We start from the raw sequence: 25,536 nt of genomic DNA, 5'->3' as shown, positions 1-25,536 counted from the left end.
GAACAGACCACAATCTCAGTTTAATTTAAAGCGACAGTCACCAAAATAGCACAATTAGGATCAAAACCTAAAAGGGGCAGTTTCAAAGAGTTATAAAACTTAATGTATGGGGCATTATGAGCTGAAACTTCACATACACACTCTAGGGACATCAGAGACTTATTTTACATCTTGTAAAAATGGGGCATAATAGGTCTCCTTTAACTTTTTAAATATTTTTTATTAATTATTTTAACTTATTTTAATGCACTTTTATTTTTCTTAAGGGATATTCTTAATGTTTTGTCCTTGTCCTGAGAATAAAAACGAAAATGTTTTCCTCCCACAGGCTGTAACTTTGTAACAATTTTTGCACAATCAATTTAAACAAAGGTCAATGCATTTAGAAAAAGCAAATGATCAGTCTGTCTAGGAACATTATGAGCTGCTCCGATCGCTGTGTTTATTGCTTAAAGAACATTGAACTTCATTTAGCCAAAATGTGTCAAATCGATTAAGAACAAACTGCAAAACTCTGAATGTGGTATTTAAGCAAGTGTTTTCCATTTACTGATTGATTATTCGATATGAGATTCAGCTCAGGTCTGCACCTTTTTCATTATGCATGCGATAGCTAAAAGCCATGTTTTGTGCTGTGATTATATAAGTGTAAACAATAAAAACAAGAACTCTGCGTCATCCATCTGTGTTTCTGGATTACAGATGACAGTACAGGAGGATTCATTAATTCATTCCCCTTACTTTTACGCTCTGCAAATAAATCCCAAGCTGGCAGGTGTATAAATTCTTTTGTGTTTCCTTTAGGGATGTTCACCCAAAATTGAAAATTCATCGTTTACACAACCTCCACTTGTTCCAAACCTGTTTGAGCTTTTTTTCTTCTGTCAAACACAAAAGAAGATACTTTGAAGAATGTTAGTAATTTGTAGCCTTTGACTTTCATGGTATTTTTCTTTCTTACTATGAATGTATTAGAATATCTAACCAATTTCATGCATGTTCAATAAAAAAGGTGAGGAGAGGGTTTTCTTCGATGCCAAAAATATTAGTAATTTATTGGAAACCAATGAATATTTCGATAAACAGAGCTCTGGGTCACACCAATGACATACAAGAATTACATTCAGGAGGTGCGCAACAATTCTACATTTCCCTGACTCAAGTATTTATACACAGCTGATATTAACAGGTGGAGTTTTAGTGGAATTCGCACATTCTGGAGTCCTCTGGTGGCTGCATCCAAACATACTTCATCCTTTCTACAAATTCTGCACTACATTAACAAACAAAAGACTTCTCAGCTGCAAATATACTGTGTTCAGTTCCAGCACATCTTTGCCTTAACAGGAAAGCTAAGTCAGAAGTTATTTTCAGATTTTGATGTCGCTCTATCTTTCCAGAAAGCAGCAGGAAACTTCTACTTCTGCAGAAATGCTAATTAGTATTCAAGCATGTCACAGAGAAGTTTGGTTAATATATCACCTTAAGCAGTCCAAATGTTTAATGAAAAGTTAAAGAGACAACAGCAATAATAAAAAAAAAATTCCTTTTTCCAACAAATGTCAATGACTACCAGTTTCCAACATTCTTAAAAATATCTTAATTTTGAAAACACTTCCGGAGAGTAACATTGTGCTAAATTAGTTTAAAAAGGTTTTAACTATACCATGTAGATCACAAGTCTTCTTCAGCAAAAATAAAATAAATAAATAAATAAAATTGAATAAAAATAAATAAATAAAATGAAATTAAAATAAATAAATTGAATAAAAATTTATTAATAAAATTAAATAAATAAAATTGAATATAAATAAAATAAAATTAAAATAAAATAAATAAATAAATAAATTGAATAAAAATTTATTAATAAAATTAAATAAATAAAATTGAATATAAATAAAATAAAATTAAAATAAAATAAATAAATAAATAAATTGAATAAAAATTTATTAATAAAATTAAATAAATAAAATTGAATATAAATAAAATAAAATTAAAATAAATAAATAAATAAATAAATTGAATAAAAATTTATTAATAAAATTAAATAAATAAAATTGAATATAAATAAAATAAAATTAAAATAAAATAAATAAATAAATAAAATTGAATAAAAAATTATTAATACAAATAAATAAATAAAATTGAATATAAATAAAATAAAAATGAAAATAAAATAAATAAATAAATAAAATTGATTTAAAATCAATAAATAAATAAAATAAATTAAGGGTCTGTTGCAAAATACAATAGTGTTACTTAAAACAGGGCTGAAGGGTTTGTATGGAACCAGACTGAACAACTTGTTGTGTATGACATATTATACAGTCTCTCCTGAAAATGTGCAGGAAATAATAAGTACAAACTTTGTCTCATCCGTGTTGCCAGATCTTGGTGAAAAAAAACTAACAAAAACAAAACAAGGTCATTATAAACTGAAATAAATCCAGATACTTAAAAAAACTCTTATAAACAGGATTGATTTGTGAGCCAAGCCTCAAAAGCAGGTTTATAGACACTTATAATAAGAGGATATGGCAACACTGCAAGAGTTCAAAAGCCACCACAAGCTTCTGATTTACATGGTTTCGTTCAACAAAGCCTTGGTCCAACAAAGCAAATGCCAAATCCACAAGACGCCTGATAATAATTTACTACTTGTGTCAAACATTCAATGAACAATAACTGAATTTTTATTTTTTAGGGTGCTTTGTCACTTATGCCTTCTTGTTTTATGTAATTTAGGGTCAGCAAGGTCAGAGAGGGACAGATGGGAATCCAGGACTGAAGGGCGAACAGGTGAGTTAACTGTACTTATGGGTAAATTAATGCTGATTTCGCAGTGTCGTTTAAATGAGCCATGCTTGTTGGTTTATGAAGGGTCCACCTGGAAATCCTGGCTATCCTGGAACTATGGGACCACCTGGTCTCCCTGTGAGTAGTTACATCACATCACATATATTGTTAAATAACTGTTAGAAGGTCGGATTGTTTTTTTTTTTTTAAATCTTTTTGTTTTGTTTTCAGGGACTTAAAGGAGAGCGTGGCAGTCCAGGTACTGTGGGGCTGAAAGGAGAATCAGTAAGTACAGCGTTTAAACAATGCGCTCTAGATTATTGAATGACTTTTTTGTTTAGTTCATTTGCTTTTTAGGACATTTATTTTTTAGTCAAAAATAATAATGTGTATGTATACTTTGAAAGAAGTCTTCTGTTCACAAAGAACCAATTTATTTTGATTATGATTATGCTACAAAAAATAAATAGAATAAAATAATGTAACTTATTTTATTTCATTATTTTTATTTTATATTATTATTCTGGTTGCCAAGACCAACATATTTCTCATCATCATTTATTTTAAAATGGAAGAAACTAAAACAAACCTAAAGTAACTAAAATAAAAATCATAAATAAAATAAGTAACATTTTAGTTTGAGTACCAATTCCCACTAGTGATTATTTACCTGCCCGTTATTAAGATATTTGCTGTTTACTAGTACTTATATCCTAACCAATACAAAAGTCCAACACACATGGGGGTCAGTCCACACACAATCATTCCCACAGGAAATCTTATAATGACTGGGTAAACGGTATTTGAAACTTTGCACTGTTTTGATACAGGGCCCACCGGGATCTCCAGGTTATCAAGGACCGGTCGGTCCGGCAGTGAGTAAACATCTTTTTTAATGCTGTTATTATTTCACATATATACTGTATAGACCATTCTGAGGGATGTAAAAAAAACAATGGTCCCATCGTATTTCCTGTTTTACATTTTTCATTTCTATAGCTTCATATTCAAGAGCCAGATAATGATAAATAATGCTATGATAGCTGTTTTAGCATTAGGTTATGATTGAATTGCCTCTTGTTACAGTTACAAAATAGTTAAATAACAAGCAGGAAATGTTCATATGCCAATGACATGACCACATTGAAAACACACCATCTTGCAGAGCTGACAATGATGCACAGTAACAGCATATTAGGAGTCGAAAGGCTTTTTTATTCTCTTTGCGAGTAATAACTCTCATATCAAAAAAAAAAGCTTCAAACATTTTGGCATGTCAGTGTAAAAACTGTTAGGAGACACTGATTTCAATTATTTTTGTTTTCTAATAATACCTTACTCACAAAGTTGCAACACTGAAATGGTTTTAAGATAACTTCAGGTCATTTCAATTTGGAAAACATCAGCCTTCTGTAAAGATGAAAAAACTAATAGTTGTTATTATAGTTTCCCATTTGTTTGATAACTCAAATCTTTCTCAAATGTTATGTTTAAATATGCAAATTAAGCATTATTTAATAAAATATCTACTTACATTTCCAGTACAAAAATCTAAATATTGGATGAAGTATATTTAAAATTCTAGTTTTGTTTGTTTTGATATTAAGAGTCAATAAAGAAAGTACTGTGACAATCTTTTTTAATTTAAATTTAAATATACTCAGGCACATTATCTATGAACATATCACTCTATAGAAACCTTCCAAATCTTAATAAATGAATAAAACTGTAAAGTTTGGTGTAAGTGTTTCTGAAGTGGAGATTTGTGGTAATTGAAATAGTGTCATGTTTGGGTCTCAGCATGGCGAAGACAACAGAGGTAGGATCCAATTGCATCTTAAAAATAATTAATTAAAGGAAGTATTTGTGCAGGTAATCATGGACAAAAACAGGAATCAAACAGGGCAATCCAAAATCATAGTCAAAACAGTAATAAACAAGGCATCGATCCAAAAGTACAAACAAAACAAACTGCAAACTTTCACTAAGGCAAAAACAAACATGAAAGGCATGAAATATACATGACAGGAAACGACATATATAAAGTATATATAAAGTCTGTATAATTAATAATAACGAGAGTCAGCTGTACATGTGTGATCAGTAGAGGATGGTGACTGGTGTGTGTAACGGCATGCAGGGATTTATAGTTCATAGATTACATTTTGTAGTTTACCAGTAATCTTCAAAAAGTAATATAACTAAATTGATAAAGTGCGTCAAAATAAGCACTTTGAAAGTGTAATTTGGATCTTTTCTTTACACTAGACTGAAAAAAACACTTTATGAAAAGCCACAAATTAATAGGTATGTGATTTTTGTCTTAAATAACTTACTTTTTCTTGACTACCAGGGTCCTAAAGGGGAAGCTGGAACATCGGGACCTGGGGGACCAAAGGGAGATCAGGTATATAAAGTCACGGGTATACAGTGGTAGCTACAAAATTCATCTTGTTAAAGCATAATTCTCTGCAAATCCCTCGATATCATATCTTTTTCTTTGAAGTCACAATATAGAGCAGGTTCTGCTTGTGTTTTCAAATGTACAAGCCTAAGACAAGAAAAAGCTCTAAACATATACTTCCTTTTCTGGAAAATAAATATGTATAACATCAATTCCCAGGTGAATCATCTGTGATAATAAATTTCACTGTATCTTTTTTTTATACAGGGCTTTCAAGGATCCCCGGGATTTCCAGGACAGCAGGTGGGATTTCAGGCATTATCAATCATTATTCTAAAATTTCGGAGTGGGAAACTATAACTAGATTCAGAATCTCAAACTATTTGAGACCTTTTTCATTTTAACCAGCCAGATCAAACAGTTTTATCAGTAAATCTGGCTCTCTTAAAGGGATAGTTCACACAAAATTGAACATTTCCTCACCGTTTATTCACACTTAAGTAGTTAAAATCGTTTATGTATTTCTTTATTCTGTTAAACACAAAGCAAGATATTTTGAAGAATGTTAAAAAAGCAGCCATTGACATGCATAGTAAGAATAAGAAATACTATGAAAGTCAATGTTTGTTTGTTTTTTCAGCAAGAGATAATTGCCACAAGATAATGTCATTCAAATTGATTTTCTGGTCTAATATTGAAATCTATTCCTCTAAACAAGAGGAAAAAATGTGTTTAACCCAGCATTTAGTTGATGACGATAAACACAACAATATGAGGGGATTTTCTGTAATGGTTCCTTCATTTCCACACTACAAATATTTTCTCACTTTGAGTTTTTGTCTAAATGTCTACAATTTTTTTTAATAAAAAATTTTGTAGACAATTAAAAATTATTGTCTTGTTTTAAGAAAAATTAAGTCAAAATTAAGTCAGTTTGCTTAAAACAAGTTAAATAATCTTGTATTTTGAAAAAAAGATGATTTTGCTTACCCCTTTGCCAGATTATTTGCTTGTTTTAAGGTAAAACTCGCTTAATTTTGACATTACTTTGGAAACAAGACCATGTTTTTTTTACTTGTCTAGAAAATGCTTCTTGATTTCAGAAGTTTTAGATATTTGGTCTAGAAACAAACAGAAACTCAAAGTAAGAAACGCGTTTTTTGCAATGCAACACACATATCTCCTGGAAATCCAGTCGAATTCATCCAGTCAGATTATTCGAAACTCTTGACGTGTTTCCAATTTCGTTTGCCAAATGCATCAGATGTTCCGCTAGCAGCCCATCGGTGTGACTCCTGAGCCTGAGATCACATATTAATCTGGAAATAAGCTTCACCTCGCTGAAAATGCTAATGGCGCAAAGCAAATCTCTTACTTTAGCCTTCATTTCTCCAGGGCCCTCCAGGTTTCCCAGGGAAAGCAGGACCCCCGGGCCCTCCAGGACCACAGGCTGAGAAGGCAAGTGACAGTATTGTAATACCTGGACAAGATGCATTGATGAATGAATTTATGCCACATAGGTAACACTCCTTTCTGAAAATAATTTCTCATTATTACCTGTTTTATTCAATCTGCCTTAAAGCAAAAAACTGACCCCATAGATAAACTTAAGAACATTAGTTTTGCTCAAAGTAATATTTTTATTCATTAATCCAGCAGTGTTCATCATGTGACAACATGAAAAAAGATTGTTTGTTGTTACCATCTTGCATGACATGTATAGCCGTACTGAAACACTAGCAGATACTTTATCTCATTATTGAAAATAAAATAACTAGCAATAGCATAGCCTAACAATATGTATTTATTATAGTTTAGTATAGTTAAGTTGGGGGCGACAAGGTGGCTCAGTGGTTTGCACTGTCACCTCACAGCAAGAAGATTGCTGGTTCGAGTCCCGGCTGGGTCAGTTGGCATTTCTGTGTGGAGATTGCATGTCCTCCGGTTTCCACCACAGTCCAAAAACATCCGCTGTAGATGAATTGAATAAACTAAATTGGCCGTAGTGTATGTGTGTGAATGACTGTGTATGGGTGTTTCCCAGTACTGGGTTGTACATTCGCTGCTTAAAACATATGCTGGAATTGTTGGCAGTTCATTCTGCTGTGGTGACCTCTGAAATAGAGACTGCTGATTTATACCTCTGCGTCAAGTGTATGCGTATGGTCTGGCACAGCCTTCGCAGGGTCGCATAACGCACACCTCTAAAAAAATTTAATTACACATCGCAATGAAGTGTAGTGCAAGCACTGTGATCTGTCAGCTTGGTAGCTGTGCCGAGTGTGGGTGGTGCTGAGAGCCGCGAGCCCATATGTTGGTTAAGTTGGAGGTTCATTCCGCTGTGGCGACCCCTGATGAATAAAGGGACTAAGCCAAAAGAAAATGAATAAATAGTTAAGTCGAACCAAAGTAATTCAATAAATTTATGGTCTATAAAAACAATATTTTACCTTTGAGTCAATGTATGTTTTTAAATAAATAGAATAAATATTTTGATTAATATTACAAGATATTTTTCATTTTCAACCAAGTCAAAACTATAATTTCAGCATAATTTATGAATTTATCTGTAACAAATTACAGTAATTTTTTAGGTTGATCCAAAGCAAGATTATACAATGATCTAAGGTATATATATACGGTTGAAGTCAGAATTATTAGCCCCCCTTTGAATTTTTTCTTTCTTTTTTAAATATTTCCCAAATGATGTTTAACAGAGCAAGGAAATTTTCACAGTATGTCTGATAATATTTATTCTTCTGGAGAAAGTCTTATCTGTTTTATTTCAGGTAGAATAAAAGCAGTTTTTAATTTTTTTTTAAACCATTTTAAGGTCAAAATTATTAGCCCCTTAAAGCTATATTCTTTTTTGATAGTCTACAGAACAAACCAACGTTATACAATAACTTGCTAAAATATTATTTACTGTCATCATGGCAAAGATAAAATAAATCAGTTATTAGAAATGAGTTATTAAAACTATTATGTTTAGAAATGTGTTGAAAAAAATCTTCTCTTAGTTAAACAGAAATTGGGGAAAAAAGTAAACGGGGGCTAATAATTCAGGGGGGCTAATAATTTGGACTTCAACTGTATATATATATATATATATATATATATATATATATATATATATATATATATATATATATACTTATTACTTTCAGAAAAAACAAATTTGTTTGCTGTAACAAGTTACAGTATTTAAGTGTAATTCAGTGTATAGTATAGAATTCTAACAAATGGCTGAATGAAGTATGTATGTGTATGTAAATATGTAATTTGCCACACTTTTGACTTTAAATTATGTGTAAGAAGCCTGAAATTAGTGCTTATATGAGCTCTAAAATATGATGGATGGGTCAGACACAACATTTATATTCATCTGCATTACCTCTTACGGTCATATTCCAATGCATCTCACGACAATTCGTAACTTTTTGATTTAGTGGCTAATTCGCATGTATTCGCTCATCACCCAATGACGGTTGGGGTTAGGGGTGGGGTTAGGTGCCACGCCTCCTTTTTAAAATCGTACATTTTAGTACGACTGTACTTGTACGAATTCGTACGAATTAGCCACTAAAATGACAAAACGTAAAATACTTACGTTTCCTCGTGAAATCAGGCTGCATATTCTCAAACAAAAACTCTCAAATATATGCTTTCTATGTGAGATATTAATGCTTCTTCATGGAATACTCATGCTACTTTTTCTCTGTTCCTCCAGGGTATTGCTGGAGTTGCAGGCTCACAGGGGCCCACAGGTCCTCCAGGATCACCAGGGTCCCCGGGCATGCCTGTGAGTGACGATATTACTTCAACACCTCCAAACTTTCAGCCTATAATAACTCTGTAGGTTATTCTTTACAAACTTTATATGATCATCCTGTTTTGTTTTGCATTTTGTCTTTGTTTAAAGGGACCACCTGGAATGGAAGGACTTGATGGCAAAGATGGAAAACCAGGTTTAAGGGTCAGAAAAACATTTTTACACTCTTATACAGTTTTCCATAGTTTTTCTGGAAAATAAGTCCCCTCATTATAAGGACTATAAGTTACATAATGTGAAAATTGCTTTGCTGAGAAAGTCACAAGTTAAATTGGTGTCTTAGTCATATTTTGTAATTTACTGCATGAGAAATGATGTAAAATATTCTCAAAATACAGTATTGTTTTCTTATATACAATTATTATATATGGACAGCTATTTAAATTAATAATTTATGTAAATAAATGTATGATTAACTTATTGTATTAGTTAATAATTATTAGTATTTAATTAATATTTTTTTGTTTTCTGTAAACTACCTATGACAAATTTAATATGATAATTTAGAGCATTTTTTAAATAACAAACAGATGCCCTGTTTTATGTTTATAAATGTTTATATTCAATTTTAAACCACACAGTACAAATGGTTTCACTTCAGAAAAGTTATGAAATCAATATTTAGTGGAATAATCCTGACTTTTAATAACAAAAATGTGTTGTTCTGACCATGTTCTCCCCTAAAATTAAAATGCTCTAAATGGCATTCTTATTCAAAATTTGGAAGAAGTATTTGATTTGATATTTAAAATATTTCTTCTTTTTCTTATCTCTTCTTTTTATGTGAGACATATTTCCTCCTTTGACATATTATATGGTTAATTCACCATTTGTACATTTACATTTTATAACATAGACCCAAAAAATACATTGTATTGCAAACAGCCATTAACTGAAATTTCATCATACCTTTCTTGTTTTTCAATCACAAATATTATCTGACCTTAAAAGTATAAAACAAATATTAACATTTTACATGCTGGAAACCCAGACACTACTTAATAAATCCAGTAAAATTAGACTTTTCCTATTGGATTATATATATATATATATATATATATATATATATATATATATATATATATATATATATATATATATATATATATATATATATATATGTATATATATATATATAAAATATATATATATAAAATATATATATATATAAAATATATACAAAATATATATATATATATATATATATATATATATATATATATATATATATATATATATATATATATATATATATATATATATATATATATATAAAATATATAAGGGCATCACGATGGTGCAGTGGGTAGATAATGCATATATATAATCATGGTTTGCTGTAATGTTCCACAATCTGAAATATTGTTATGGCTTTTTATTCCATATTCTTCATCTATGTTAAGCTGCTTTGGCACAGTCTACATTGTAAAAATGAAGAAATGAATACTAATTTAATTAAACTGAATTTAATTGAATTGAATCATAGTTGTATAAATTATAACTACTGTATTTTTATATAATCAATATTTTTTTTCTATTTCTCTCTGTGCTTTATTCTCACAATCAAACAGGGTGAACCAGGACCAGCTGGCCAACCTGGACTCAGGGGAATCCCGGTATTAACTCTGCCATATTTCCCTTCTTTGTTTTGCCTTTCCAAGTTCTTTGTAGATTTCATCAGTGCCACATGAATACCAAAATCAACAGATTGAACAAAGACTAGAACAAAGAACAAAGTCAACTTTAATTAGGCCTCTCCAAGGAGGAGCTAGACTTGTTTCGAAACCCAATTTTCTCTGATTGTATGAAACTTACTTTATCACTGTTTCTTGTTGCAGGGTTTCAAGGGCATCAAAGGACACACGGGTCTCCCTGGAATGAAGGTATGAGCCTTTTCTTTGAGCTTCATAAGCTCTTTATTGTTTATATTTTAAAAGTGTATAGTGCATAAATGAATAAATAAAAAAAAAAGATCTTTCCAATGATCGTGTCTTTAAAGCTGATTTGAGTAATGTTTTTGAAGATTTATTGCATTCTAATGAGCAGATACAACAAGAGTGTCAACAAAAAAGTATTAGATTATTATTTAAAAATAGATTAGTATATTTAGTATTTAAAAGTCTTAAATGCTATTTTACTACACCTGTAAAACCCAAAAATGTTAAGGTAACTCAAACAATTTGAGGAAACCGATTGCAACAAACCATTTAAGTTCAAAAACTAATCCTAATGAGGACTGTAAACTTAATCCATTTGAGTAAATGAAGTATTTGACCACAGTAAAATCCAATAAATGAAGAGAACTCAAACCAACTGAGTACTGTAAAACCCAATAAGTTAAGGAAACTCAAACCGTTTGAGGAAACTGATTGCTACAAACCATTTGAGTTAAAAAACGAATCTATATGAGTACTGTGACCTTACTCCATTAAAGTTGCCTTCAACACTGAGTTCAAAACTCTTTTCAAATGAGTAGAATTAACTTTAAGTCAATTTTGAGTTAACTACACTCATTTCATTTGATAAAGTTGACTGTTGGGTTTTACAGTGAAAGTATTACATTTTGTATCATTATGCTAAAGTTTGCCTGAATTTAATCTGCGACTATTGGGATACTGTGTGAAATCAATAAAATCCTGATTGATTTGACACCGCGCTGCTTTGTTTACTGTAGTAACCAAGGAAATGCCGTTATTCCTGCAGTTTTAGGCGCCACCTACTGGACGAGCATTTTTATTTAGTGTATGAATAACGTTTTAATTTATTATACTGTAAGTTAATTGTTACTAGTTGAAACCTGAAGTGGAGATGAGGTCTTAAAATGTATGGAAAGAGTTTTAAAAATGTCCTAAAGGTATTGAATTTCACATTCTGATTTCTGTATCGCCACCCTGATTTCACCAAGTAGGACATGCTCCTAGATTAACATCTATGTTGATCCTGGAGCAACATTCCAATCAGCCAATCAGAATAAAGGGATACGTTTACAGTCTATGTTAAGTTTAGCTTACGGTTAGGTTTATGCACTTCAACATGATCGTTATTCAACTATTATTCCCCTCTGATTTTGGAAATAATTTACAGTAATGGTTGGGTTTAGGGGTAGGGAATAGGTATGGATTACATTTTACAACAAAAATGATGTTCCAGGATCAACATAGATGTTAATCCAGGATCGCATCGTATTTGACAAAATCTTGATGTGATTTCTGTATATACCTTGAAGTAGGCTGCATGAGCTGGAAAGTGGAATCATTGCATTTTCACATTGATCAGTTTGTTTGCATTGCTTAAGTCAGTTTTGAGATCAGCCTACGTATATCACTAGATTTACTGTCAAGTAAAAAGATGTTTTTTTTAACCTTATTTACCTTAACAAATTGTAAATGTAAAAGAAGGCGGGGCCACATAGCCACACCCACCTAATGCATCATCACTGATAACCAATGGGAGCTCAAATGTGTTTTGAATTTCTGAAATAAAACCCAAACAAACTTTGTTTTGGCCAGATTTTGTTTATAATAACGTCACACCAGTTCATTCTTTGATTTTGTTCTGAATTATATCAAGCCTTAAAGGCATAGTTCACCCAAAAAGAAAATATTCTGAAGAATGTTGAGGAAAAAGCAGCTTTTTTTTAAAAAAATGTCTTGTGTTTAACAGAAAAAAAGAAACTCAAACAGGTTTGAAGATGAGTAAATGATGACAGAATTCTCATTTTTGGAATGAACTGTCCCTTTAATAGTGCAGCAATTACACACAAGTTTGTTTCTATACATAATTCTGTGTTTTTACTTATTATTAATTTATGCAACATTTATGATTTTTTTTTCATGTTCTGTAGGGAGAAAGAGGACCACAGGGACCAGCCGGAGCCTCAGGAAGGCCTGGTCTTGAGGTAAGTCGTCTACTGTTAGATATATTGGCACTGTGCCTTTAAATGCAGTATAGATTTTTTTTTCTACAGATGCTCTATAGATTTCAGATAATGAAAAAATGCTTTAAAAATAGGTTTCTGCACCCTTAGGTTAGAAACCCGCTTTGTGTAAGTAAGCAAACACAGATGCAAATGCTTTGCAAGCATGTGATCCCTTTATACATGCCAAGTGTGTGTTGTCATGTTACTGAGTCAATAACAAACCTCAATGCACAAGGGAGCAATAGAGTAAGCTATTTCTTGCCAGTACATTTCACTGTTATGTTTAAACCGAGTGGAATTGAAGACATACTTATGTTAATAAATCCAGCAATGTTTTTTGAAACCATTTTATCCATCATGATATTAGTAGAAGGAAATGAGTTAATGTTATATGGTGACCCTTGTGGACACTTGGAATTTTAATTTGACACATGTGTGGATCATTAACACATTTTAATTTTCAGGGTGATCTTGGTCCTCCTGGACCTCAAGGACCACCTGGAGCTCCAGGACATTTGGTAAAAATGAAATACGTTTTAGTTTTCACTTTTTTTGCTTGTACATATACAGTATGGTATATTTATTATTTCTTGGGTAAATTAACACCAATTCTGCATTTATTTAATCAGAAATACAGTACACACACAAAAATATTATTACAATTAAATGTTTATAAATGTAAAAAATATAACTAATTTATTAATTTCTAACAATGTACTCCAGACTTCAATGTCACATGATCTTTTATAAATCATACTTATATTTTAGTTTGGTGCTTATGAAACATTTCATGTCATTAATAATGTGTGTGTAACTAAAAGAATTCTGCTTGTGCGCCATGTTCATAACATGACAGAGCTTACCTATTCCCTCTCCTCCGTCTAGAATAACACACAGATACGATGTTCACACTCCAGTTCTCACCAGAGTATGAAACAAAAACGACTCAGTATTACGTTGCAAACAAAGCACACCAACAAACGTTAATCAAACAATGATGGATCAAAGCAGAAGGGGAAGAAACACACAGAAAACAATCGTCAAACACAGCTCAAGTTCACATGAAATGCCATTTTTTTCGAGAAGTCATGCGGTATTTACCTTATATAGTGTCTCACCATCCTGCAACGCAATGATTGGGGCACTTCTCAATTGTGCCATCACGTGTCAGTCCATGTCCCGAATGATTGACATCTAACACAGCCAACCTGCATATCCTACAAACGCAAAACAAAACCAGCAAAAGTGAAACAACAGTCCCCAAACTGTCATATAGACGTAACAATTAGTAACATAACTTATTTAAAAAAAGAAATATTTAGTAAGATGTCTTGATCGTCATGTTAGATCAGATCTTACTTAAATACTTAAACAAGTCCATTGGTAATGTAACAGCTTAATGCTTGAAACTGATCATTTCTAGGGTGCTGTCGGACCCGTAGGGCCACCGGGACCAGTTGGGCCACCTGGAGCTGTAAGCAAAATTCTCTTCCAAAATAGATCATTTGTTGTTGTTTTTTTAAAGTGTTGAATGTTTTTCTATTTCTCCTTATTTGCCAGGGCACTAAGGGAGACAAAGGTGAGCCAGGAGAGAGAGGGCAAAGTGGATTACCTGGCCCTCCAGGACTCCCAGGTCACCCAGGACTGATGGTCAGTACATAAACTTTGCTGGTTTACCATAATATTATTAATCATATGATTTATAGCTTTACTGAAATAATTGTTTTTCTTTTCTCTTTATTATTTTTTACCTGTAGGGTGAACCAGGAAGTGATGGATCTGCAGGTAAAGATGTAAGTATTTCATGATGTACTACTAAAATATAGCACAATTTATGAAAAATGTCTCCCCTTGTTCCAAGAATGTACTTCACTGGGTGTTGGTCTTTTCACTACTGACTGTGTCTCATCCTTTCATCTGGACATGCACAGATGGGAATTAATGATCAGTTACAGTAGGTTTTTAGCTGTTTATATGACAGACTTCAGATTCACACAGTTTAATGCCAGCTGAAACTGGCTTAAAGGGATAGTTCACCTAGAAATTTAAATTAGCTGTCATTTTACTTAATCTCAAGCTATTCAAGATCATGATGTTTTTCTTCATTAGAACTAAAGACACAGTCACAAGCAACACAAACTTAAAACCTTTGGCTCCTGATGAAACATTAAGGTCTTACATACCTGCCAATACTCTCGTTTTTCCAGAGAATCTTCTGTATTTCACACCCATCTCCCACACCCTCACGTTTTTTTTTATTTCTCCCAGAAACTCCCGTAAATACACCTTCTTCTTTTTGGTACAGTCTCTAACAACACTCTCCCGGTCGTCATTCATTCATTCAATCATTCATTTTCTTTTCGGCTTAGTGCCTTTATTAATCTGGGGTCACCACAGCAAAATGAACCGTTAACTTATCCAGCATATGTTTTATGCAGCGGATGCCCTTCCAGCTGCAACCCGTCACTGGTAAACACCCATACACTTCCATTCACACCCATACACTACTGACAATTTAGCCTTCCCAGTTCACCTATACCACATGTCTTTAGACTTGAGGGGGAACCCGAAGCACCCGGAGGAAACCCACGCGAACACGGGGAGAACATGCAAACTCCACATAGAAATGTCAACTGACCCAGCCGAGGCTCGAACCAGCGACCTTCTTGCTGTGAGGCGAGAGCGCTACCCGTACCTGGCAACATTGGGGGGCAACAATTCCGAAAAGTGGGAGGGGGGGGGGGGTGCGCGAACTGAAGACCGGTGGTTAAGCACCAGGTTTCTGGCAGCAGCCAATGTCGGCGATCCGGGGGTGTTATGGACTGTACCAAAGTGTGTGGGGACGGGGGTACATTCCAGGAGTTTTCCAGGAGACAGAACAAAACGGGAGATAAGTCTGAAATATGGGAGACTCCCGGGAAAAACGGGAGTGTTGGCAGGTATGGAGCTACCCACTGTGCCACCATGCTGCCCCTCCCGGTCGTCATCTTTTATATAGCATACCATAACCCGGTCCATGATAGCTTACAGTTACTAACACCACAAACACCCCCGGTTCTCAGATACCCCCCCCCCCCCCCCCCCCCCCCCACGCCGAGAATTTGGGCAATAAATGTTGGCAGGTATGAACTGAAATGTGACATTGGGCAAGTAACTCAACATAACATACATTATTATTATCTTTAATCTACAACCTCTGCAATCATTCCAACATAACAATGTATAATCCAAAGTGCATCCAATTGAAAAATGTAAACATTTAAATATGCAGCAGCAAAAGCACAAAAAAGTACAATGATACATACACATATGACATAAATGCACTTTAAAAAAAAAAAAAAGGAATGGAATACAATAAACAAAAAACTTTCATTCAAATTAGGACCAACTAGCAAAATTGTAATTAACATATTAATATTCTTGTGCACATAGACGATGATCTTTACTGCAAAACTCTTCTCTACTTGTCCCAGTTTCACTCCTCTAATTATTTGTAACTGCAGGGAGCCGCGGGCCTGCCAGGAGAGCCTGGTCCACAGGGAGTAAAGGTAAGGTGCATTGTTTTCACATCTCTGTTACAATGTCTTTGCACCATTGACGCTGTCATCTTTTCACATGCATCGTGATACGTCTTATTTAGGCGGGAGAGTGTGTTTTACCCACCCATCTACACATCCTGTTTTTAAGCTTTATTATTACTTCAAAGCTGTTGTCAGGTTCCTCCATCTGCAAACACAAGAGTGTATCTAAATGCACTTTATTCCTGTTGTCTGCCACAGTAGCCTGTTTGAACACCACTCTCAGCTTACATAGTGACACCATTAGATTCGATAATAAAGCCATACAGGAGCCTCTATCTGTCAGTGTGACGGGACAGCACTGTCAGGTTTTTGAAGGTTAGGAGTGAATGAGAAAAGAGCAGTGCTTTTCCCTCGATTCCATGATTCCATTAGCAGAAGTCCTAAAGTGTGTAAACAATAGACTGCTTCGTGTACAACATCAGTGTTGGGAGTGAATGTTGCTTTCTAAACTACTTAGAAATTTAGTATTAAAACTACTCTTTCCTGAACTACACTACAAGAAGTGTTGAATAAAATAGAACAACCTTGAATTACACATGATTATTAATATATAAACCACTGACAGAGTTGACAATCACAGAGTTTAGCTAAAGATGCTAACCTTAAACCAGATAAAACATGGCATGTCTAAACCAGAATGTAATGCCTTCTCATTATATTATTGTTTTATTTAAGTGAGTGATTAATTCACTGAAATATTACAATAAAAGTCATGAGCTGTGGGTCATGACCTAAAGGACAAGATCTCGGTTACAAGCGGCCGAAATGCAGGGCGCACACTTATACATACTGTAGGGTGAGGAGCTCTGTCACCCGGGAGGAGCTCGGAGTAGAGCCGCTGCTCCTCCACATCGAGAGAAGTCAGCTGAGGTGGCTCGGGCATCTGTTTCGGATGCCTTCTAAACGCCTACCTAGGGAGGTGTTCCAGGCATGTCTCACCAGGAGGAGACCTTGGGGAAAACCCAGGACATGCAGGAAGGACTATGTCTCTTGGCTGGCCTGGGAGTGGGGATCCCCCCGGAGGAGCTTGAGGAAGTGTCTGGGGAGGGAGAAGTCTGGGGTTCTCTTCTAAGACTGCTGCCCCCATGACTCACCCCTGGAAAAGTGGACAAAAATGAATGAATGATTGAATGAATGAATTACAATAAAATAATGAACCTACTATTAGTGCATCCAAAACATTATGTACAAATTAATGAGGGAAAGAATAAATGCCTCAATGCCTTCCAGGGTTTCTTGCCAGAGGAAGTGACTGCGCTGGGAACAAGTCACAGAACAATTTTTATATCAATCTTTATAGATTTTTCTGTATAATCAATGTAACAGAGGTTGACTAGAACATAGGGACAGAAAAAAATTTATTGAATTTAAACTGAAACTGGAATTACAATAATACAGAAAGTAAGTGTTTCATGCAAATTTTATGTACAAGAAAGATGAAACTATTCTAATGATGTAATTAGTTAATTACTTTTTTAAGTTAAACTTATTGTACACTGAATTCGAAATTTTCATCCATAATTTTTGCACGTTAAAAAATAAATCGTATTGAAACTTTTGTCCGTCATTTTCCACTTTTTGCAACTAAAAAACGCACTTTGAGAGGAGTTTTGACAGTTCAGAGCCACGGTATAATTGAAAAGCTAAATACAGAATGCCGTCATTTGAGCTACTGATAACTTTTATGACAAACACAGTGCATAATATAAAGACAGAATGTGGTGGAACCCCTGAATTCAGTGACTGGCGCACCTCTCCCCTGCTGCTGTTTGCCGTGTGTGTGTGTCCATACCATAGACTGTAAAAGACGTAGTATACGTGATGTCGCCCATGGGTTTCTGAAGAACGCAAATGAAGCTACAAGTGGGCGTGGCCAATCTGCACCATTTTGTTTGTGCATCATCGCTCCAACCGGGACTAACCAAATAAGGGCAAAGAGGTGGAGCGTGAGCGGAGCCACAGACGCCTGCTAGCATTTTGCTTAGACTGGCTTTTCTTTGGGAGAAATGCTTAATACTTCATTACCTGGGAGTTTTTTTTTTCCTAACCACATGTGGTTGGTTGTGTACTATATCAATAAAGTGTTTAGACTTTAAAAAACACTCTTGTAAACACACTGAACCACTAAGCATTGTTCTTATGATGTTTTTCTACAGGAGAAAAATTACTTCCAAACACTAAAAATATAGTCTGTGTTAGTAAATGCAATCTATAAATTTATTAAATCTATTTATGAAATCCAGGCATAACACTGTATGTTAATCAATCTGTCAGATTCTGGAGTGCTTTGCCGGTCTAAAGAAAATTATAAATGATAAATGACCTTAAATAAAACAAATACATTTATAGAGATGATATATAAGTGTATAATTTTACTCACCTAGAAAATGGAGGCCACGTGAATGGTTTGTGAGCACAATTAAGTGCACACAGCATGCCATATCATACGATAATTGTAAGAAATAATTCCAAAAGGCAACTCACTGTGTAAAGCCACATAAAAGAAAACAAAACTACGATGTATATGCCAAGTAGAGTGGCTAATCAGCCGGAATCAGCTGAGGTTAAGTGACGACAACCAGCGAGACCTAGCTGTCACTCAAGTGGCCACGCCCTTAATTTTGCACACTTAATATAACCTAATATAAACGACACGGATGAGTTATAAAAATATTCACCCTCCTCACAGTTGTCATGAAGGGTAATATTAGCTATATGAACCAAAATTGTTCTTTGTACCAGGCTATAAACACCTTTTTTTCTGCTGCAAAGTTGGCCATTTTAACAGTGGGCTCAATAGAAATCTGCTCTATTATGGAGCCAGGACTAGCAGAATTTTGATGAATTGCAGTTTCAGTTACTTCCGTATTTGCTTCCTGAGGGAGAGCGGGAGGTTGCCGTCTGCTCCATACATTTGACATACTCCCCAAAAACATTATAATCGAAAGCATGGTCCTCTTTCTGGTTCGTTGCTTCGACACGTCAACATGGCCACCATCTATTATAATGTCTGTAGGTACTGCCAGTTTCTGTTTCGCATGTTTACTTATGTGAATGTGTGAAGTATCACAAGCAATGTATCCAAATTCCACTGATTTCCTGAAATGAATTTTGCATTTGGGGATAATCCAGCGCAACTCTTTGATAATGAGCTGAACTCTCCTTCCTCTATATGCAGTATTGGATGAGCTATGCACTACTATCCATTACTGTGGAGAAGAGAGGAGAACAAAGTATCACTGCTTGAACTGACTCTGAAATGTTTTGGGTTTTTTAATAATGGATTAATTAATATGCGTTGCACTCAGTGTGCAAGGTTTGTTTACGTGACTAATTTTTGCATATGAATATGAAAAAAGCGCATGTGAAAATATCCAATTTCAGTGTGCAAAGACCTAAACTTGTCCAACACTGTCCTCCAGTAGGCGCTCTGGTGAATCACAGCTGTGTTTTTGGCTGTTCAGGGTGAGGCAGGGGCTGCAGGGCAGAGGGGGCCTCCGGGAGAGCGTGGGCGTCCCGGACCACCGGGAGGAGGCTTAGGTTTTGGCTCCAAAGGACCAGAAGGGATCATAGGGCCAGCTGGGCCCCGTGGTGAGAGGGGAAGCCCTGGTTCACCTGGACAAGCTGGTTCCCCTGGATCACCAGGAATACCAGGAAATGATGTGAGTTTTGTTTTAGTTGTTTTGAGATGCTACACATTAGAGTTTACAATTTGTGGGAAGTTATTAATAAAACAGCATTTAATTAGCATAACTGTGATTTAAATAAAAATTATACATACATTGAATGTTTTAGGATGAAGCACAGTCCATTATTCACCAATGTTCCAACCAAAACCCTGTATTTCAGGATGGGTTACTCAGCATCTTCACAAATTTATAAACATATATTATTGTTAAATAACGTCTTTCATTCATATGTTTATTCAATAGTGAAGTTTTATATTTGTATTACAATTAATATTGTATTAGCTAATTGCTAATATATTGCTAATATTGTGATTTAATGATTTTATATTTTTAAATGAAGAAATTTAAACAGGGTTATATTTTAGAACAGTAATTTTACTTACAATTGTTTTTTGCAATTTCTGTATTTTTTGTAATACTACTACTACTAATAATAATAATTATTATTATTATTATTATTATTATTATTATTATTATTATTATTATTATAGCTGAATACAAATTAAAAAGCTTCATGGTTTGATGGTTTATATTTGCAAAAGAATATATATATATTAATAAATATTAGTAATACATTTTTCTGTAATGGATATACAGTTGAAGTCAGAATTATTATCCCCCTGTTTATTTTATTGTTTCCTCCTATTTCTGTTTAATGAAGAGACAATTTTTTCAACACATTTCTAAACACAATAGTTTTAATAACTCATTTCTAATAACTGATTTATTTTATCTTTGCCATGATAACATTTAAAGGCTTAACTGGGTTAATTAGGTTAACTAGACAGGATAGGGTAATTAGGCAAGTTATTGTATAACAATGGTTTGTTCTGTAGACTATTGAAAAAAAAAATTCATATAGATAAAAGGGGCTATTAATTTTGACCTTAAAAGGGTTTTAAAAATTAAAAACTGCTTTTATTCAAGCCAAAATAAAACAAATAAGACTTTCTCCAGAAGAAAAAATATTATGAGACATACTGTGAACATTTCCTTGCTCTGTTAAACATCATTTGGGAAATATTTAAATTTAAAAAGAAAAAAAATGTGTATGTATATGTATATATATATATATATATATATATATATATATATATATATATATATATATATATATATATATATATATATATATATATATATATATATATATATACACCTTTTTATTAAATCCTTATTTTATTCAGTATACTATAAACTTTGCAGAACAGAAGACATGCAGTATATCAGTATTTGAACCTAAAATTGTGTCTGTTTTGTAGGCTGTTGTGAACTATGATGAGTTAAGATCCTTCATCAGACAGCAGGTCATAAAGATATTTGACGGTGAGAGGACTTGTATTCCCCAGACATAACTGGATGCTCAGAAATGCCCTGGAACTCTATTTTTAGATGGTTTCTTTCACAGAGAATGAGAGTGCTTTTTCAGAGTCCATTTGTTCTTACAGAGCGCATGGGTTACTACATGTCACGAATGCAGATGCCTGTGGAGATGGTTGCATCCCCCGGACGACCGGGACCCCCGGGTAAAGATGGAAATCCAGGCCTTCCAGGTCCTGCAGGGATGCCAGGCCGTCCTGGGCAGATTGGGCGTGAAGGAAGGCAGGGACCCATGGGTCCACCCGGTAAGGGGAACTAATGTGCTCCTGTATCCCACAGCGATCCACATTTCCATTTGTCCAGTCTTCCACATGGATGCTTTCAAATGTGTCCCCAGGTGGTCCTGGAGTGAAGGGAGAGAAAGGAGATAAGGGTGTTGGAGAAATGGGAGACAGTGGCCCTCCTGGTGCTCCAGGTTTGACTTTTTCAAAGCCGTTTTTCAATGTTTATTCTGTTGTTATATTTTAATTATTTTCTCATTTCCTCCATCCCTCTCAGGTGTCCCTGGACCTCCTGGTTATGGTAAGATGGGACCACCAGGTCCTTCTGGTCAACAGGGAGTCCCTGGCATTCCAGGACCTCCAGGACCATCCGGACAGAAGGGCAAGGATGGCCGCTGTCATCCGTCGGACTGTATGAGTATGCCTATGGAATACAATCCCAAGGGTCCACCTCCCAAAGGTCCCATGTACTAAAAGAGGGTTTAAGAGAAGTAAAAGTTGGAGGATGGTACCCAAATATTGACATTCTCACAATTACCTACCTGTACCTGCTCTAAAGCTCCATGGAGAACCAAAGGATTGATGTGCATTTTCGTTCCGCAAAGCCAAAACACTGGTTCGCCAAATCCCAGCCAAATGGGAATTTAATATAGTCTGGTGTTGAACCAGCATTAACACCACTACAATTGGTGCAATATTCCAAACCGGAGTGCCTTAACCCCTGAGTAATGTCCCACAATGCCACACTTGCAGTAGAGATCAAGCTTTTATTGTTGCAGTAAATTGAAGACCTCTAGATTCCTGGACATATAAGGCTTTGACAGTCATTATTCATTTCCAGATTTATTCCGAATTTTTAATTTCTTACTAACCCCCACAGGATATTGGTTTCTCAATGACACATCAAGGCCATTTATTATCTATTAAAGCAATATCCTTGAGTTAAATGCAAGTTAAAAATCATCTACAGCATGCCGTTTGTTAAAGCAGGAGTTATTTTGACTTAAAATACAGTGGAACTCTATGGGCTAAGTGTATTCGGATTTTGCTTTTTAATTTCGTACAAAATAAGGTACGAGTCAAAATGATTTTCCACTGAGATTGACTTCATGCCAATGATGCTTTTGGTAGTGCTTGTATTGAATCCAAAATATTCGTTTAACTATATTTTTGTGAGGGGGTTGTTTTGGCAGCTGCTAATTTCAGTATTTTAGTGCTTTAGTAAAGACATGTGGCATAAATATCCATCTTACTCCAGTCCTTTTACAGTGTGAGCCGTTTCATTTAAAATAGTCTGAGATTACCATTAGGCATAGATGCAGTTGCCCTAATAAATTATGTGAATTATTCAAAATGAACTCCCCAAAGGGCTTGTGTTGTACATATTCATATTTATATGTAATGGCTTTTTGTACTTAAAAAAATTGACATCAGCATGGCAGCCCTTTCTATTGTTGTTTTATATTTTGGAACAATGTTGTAAGCTCTTAACTAATGGTTGCTTTGTAAAGGTAGGTTTTATATGCGATTGCAATTAGGGATGGAATGAGATTTTATTTTTATAAGACTTTTTTTTTCATCAACACCAATCTCTTGATGAGCTCTGTGACGACATCTCCTCCTCCACCACTCTGGACTCTTAAACTTGAATTTACATTTGATATACTGTACCACTTGCAGCTGAACCATCGTGTGCTTATAGAATATTCCAAATACGCTTTGCTAGTCATCCTAAAACACAGCAGATCCCCGACATTCACGGTCATCTCTAAAGCAAACGGCATCTCTGATCCTCTGCTGCGTCAGCCAGTCTGATGCTTTTACACTTTGCACTTTATCCTCTCATTGTCACTCCCTCAGTCTGTGTGTGTGTGTGTGTGTGTGAGTGTGTGCGAGGACGAGAGAATGAATCTCAATCTGTATTGGGAGGATAGCTGAAAAGTTTTACGCAGAGCCATTTACAATTGTCAAATTATGCAGCTTTCATGAACGTTATGAGCATGCCGATTTAAGATTGGCCTTTCAATCTTTTACTATCCAAATCTTAATAGAATTACCCCCCCCCCACTCATCGTCATGCATCTCACCACAGCGCTTTTTAAGTAAAGTCATTTGTGTGCAAATTCTGTTTGAAGAAACTTAAGAGAAGCAATAAAGGTTTTGAAAGCAAAGTCCTACTGGCTTGTTCACTTGCAGGTCTGTCAACTCCAAACCGACATATCTATATGTCCATCTTCAGTTTGTAACCATAGTGAAATTTTGCTTTCATAAAGGATGAACAAACTGAAACACTTGAAATGCATTGTACAGTTGACGTTAATGGTATGGAGTTTACAGATATGGTTTTCCAGACGAGACTTTTATAAATTACTGCAGTGATGGTGAGAATTTGAGAATAGAAACAATGCTGCATTCACAACCGAGCAGACACACAACGTTACTTGAAGTTTATTTATAAACTAATTTCCAGAGCATCACATGCTTATGATTGATCACAGCTGGTCCTGCATTAGCAACACAGAATTCAACGATCGGATGATTCCTACCTCACTATAAATAATCAGAGTTTCTTACTTTAGTTATCTCAATCTTGAAGAATACCCCCTTCCACTCCTACTCTTCCCTCTCTTCTGTCACAGGGTGGCACGACTGCCCAGTGGTTAGCACTGTTGCCTCACAGCAAGAATGTCATAGACTCAAATTCTCAAATTCAAATTACATGTTCTCCCTGTGTTCACGTGGTTTTCCCCCGAGTTCTCCGGTTTCCTAACACAGTCCAAAGACATGTGACATAGGTGAATTGACCAAACCAAATTGGCATCATTGAAAAGCTCCTAATCAGCAATTCCTAATTACCTTTAGCCATATTATAAGCAGGGGAGTTCTCGAGACCTACCTGAGCTCAAACTCCCCTCTTGCCTTTCAAACGGGAGGAATCCCAGGCTCGAGGATCTTATGAGCTCAGGGCTCTCTCCCGGGACAGCATGCCAAACACGCTTCATAATTAATCATCAGTGTGGACTTTTGAATATTGGGTTAGATTTAGGTCACCAGCATCTAAGAACAATGTTTTTTTGACTTTAGGTTGTGTTGGAAAGTGACCTAAATCCAACGTCAAGCCAACATCTAAACCAATGTCATGTTGACATCACTTACTCCAAGGGCTGTTTATATCGAAGCTGATATTTAGCCACACCCTGTTGGTGTTTCGTAACATCAAACTTCTACATGGTAGGTCGTTAGCCCAACGCTCAACGCCCGATCTGTAGGACCAGATATACACTCATACAGACACTACGGACAGTTTAGCTTACCCAATTCACCTATAGCGCATGTCTTTGGACTTGTGGGGGAAACCAGAGGAAACCCACACAAACACAGGGAGAACATACAAACTGCACACAGAAATGCCAACTGACCCAGCCGGGGCTCGAACCACCAACCGTCTTGCTGTAAGGCGACATCACTATGTCCATGGTGTGATTTATGCACGTGATGTATGCACTAGTTTTATACGTTTATATTGGTTACATGGCGGATATTGCGCTCTCTCGCTCTCGTTTACATGCTTGAATATCTCTGCTATATGACAATATAAAAGCTGTTTTAGTCCTCGTGTATGGGATTTAAGGTTTGCAACTCTGCTGAAGTCTGTTCTGAATGAAAGCATCAGACTTGACGTCATTCGCTTCTTAATGATGCGCGACTCGCATT

General features: G+C 34.9%; 1 protein-coding gene across 1 annotated transcript in view; it reads left to right on the top strand.

Moving 5' to 3' along the window:
* Positions 1–23,996, top strand: part of col16a1 (collagen, type XVI, alpha 1) — a 149,544-nt gene extending 125,548 nt beyond the window's left edge. The window contains 22 exon segments of the mRNA XM_056479385.1: positions 2,746–2,799; positions 2,881–2,934; positions 3,028–3,081; positions 3,627–3,671; positions 5,150–5,203; positions 5,468–5,503; positions 6,596–6,658; positions 8,931–9,002; positions 9,123–9,176; positions 10,604–10,648; positions 10,871–10,915; positions 12,877–12,930; positions 13,416–13,469; positions 14,375–14,425; positions 14,512–14,601; positions 14,709–14,744; positions 16,455–16,499; positions 19,997–20,194; positions 21,484–21,547; positions 21,670–21,846; positions 21,939–22,016; positions 22,100–23,996. Coding sequence (XP_056335360.1) covers positions 2,746–2,799; positions 2,881–2,934; positions 3,028–3,081; positions 3,627–3,671; positions 5,150–5,203; positions 5,468–5,503; positions 6,596–6,658; positions 8,931–9,002; positions 9,123–9,176; positions 10,604–10,648; positions 10,871–10,915; positions 12,877–12,930; positions 13,416–13,469; positions 14,375–14,425; positions 14,512–14,601; positions 14,709–14,744; positions 16,455–16,499; positions 19,997–20,194; positions 21,484–21,547; positions 21,670–21,846; positions 21,939–22,016; positions 22,100–22,296 — 1,620 coding nt within the window. The 3' untranslated portion in view covers positions 22,297–23,996.
* Positions 23,997–25,536: the final 1,540 nt, after the last annotated feature.

This window comes from Danio aesculapii, chromosome 19 (genome assembly GCF_903798145.1).
Source record: "Danio aesculapii chromosome 19, fDanAes4.1, whole genome shotgun sequence".
In the NCBI taxonomy this organism is placed as follows: domain Eukaryota; kingdom Metazoa; phylum Chordata; class Actinopteri; order Cypriniformes; family Danionidae; genus Danio; species Danio aesculapii.
This window is presented reverse-complemented; position numbering and strand designations above follow the sequence as displayed.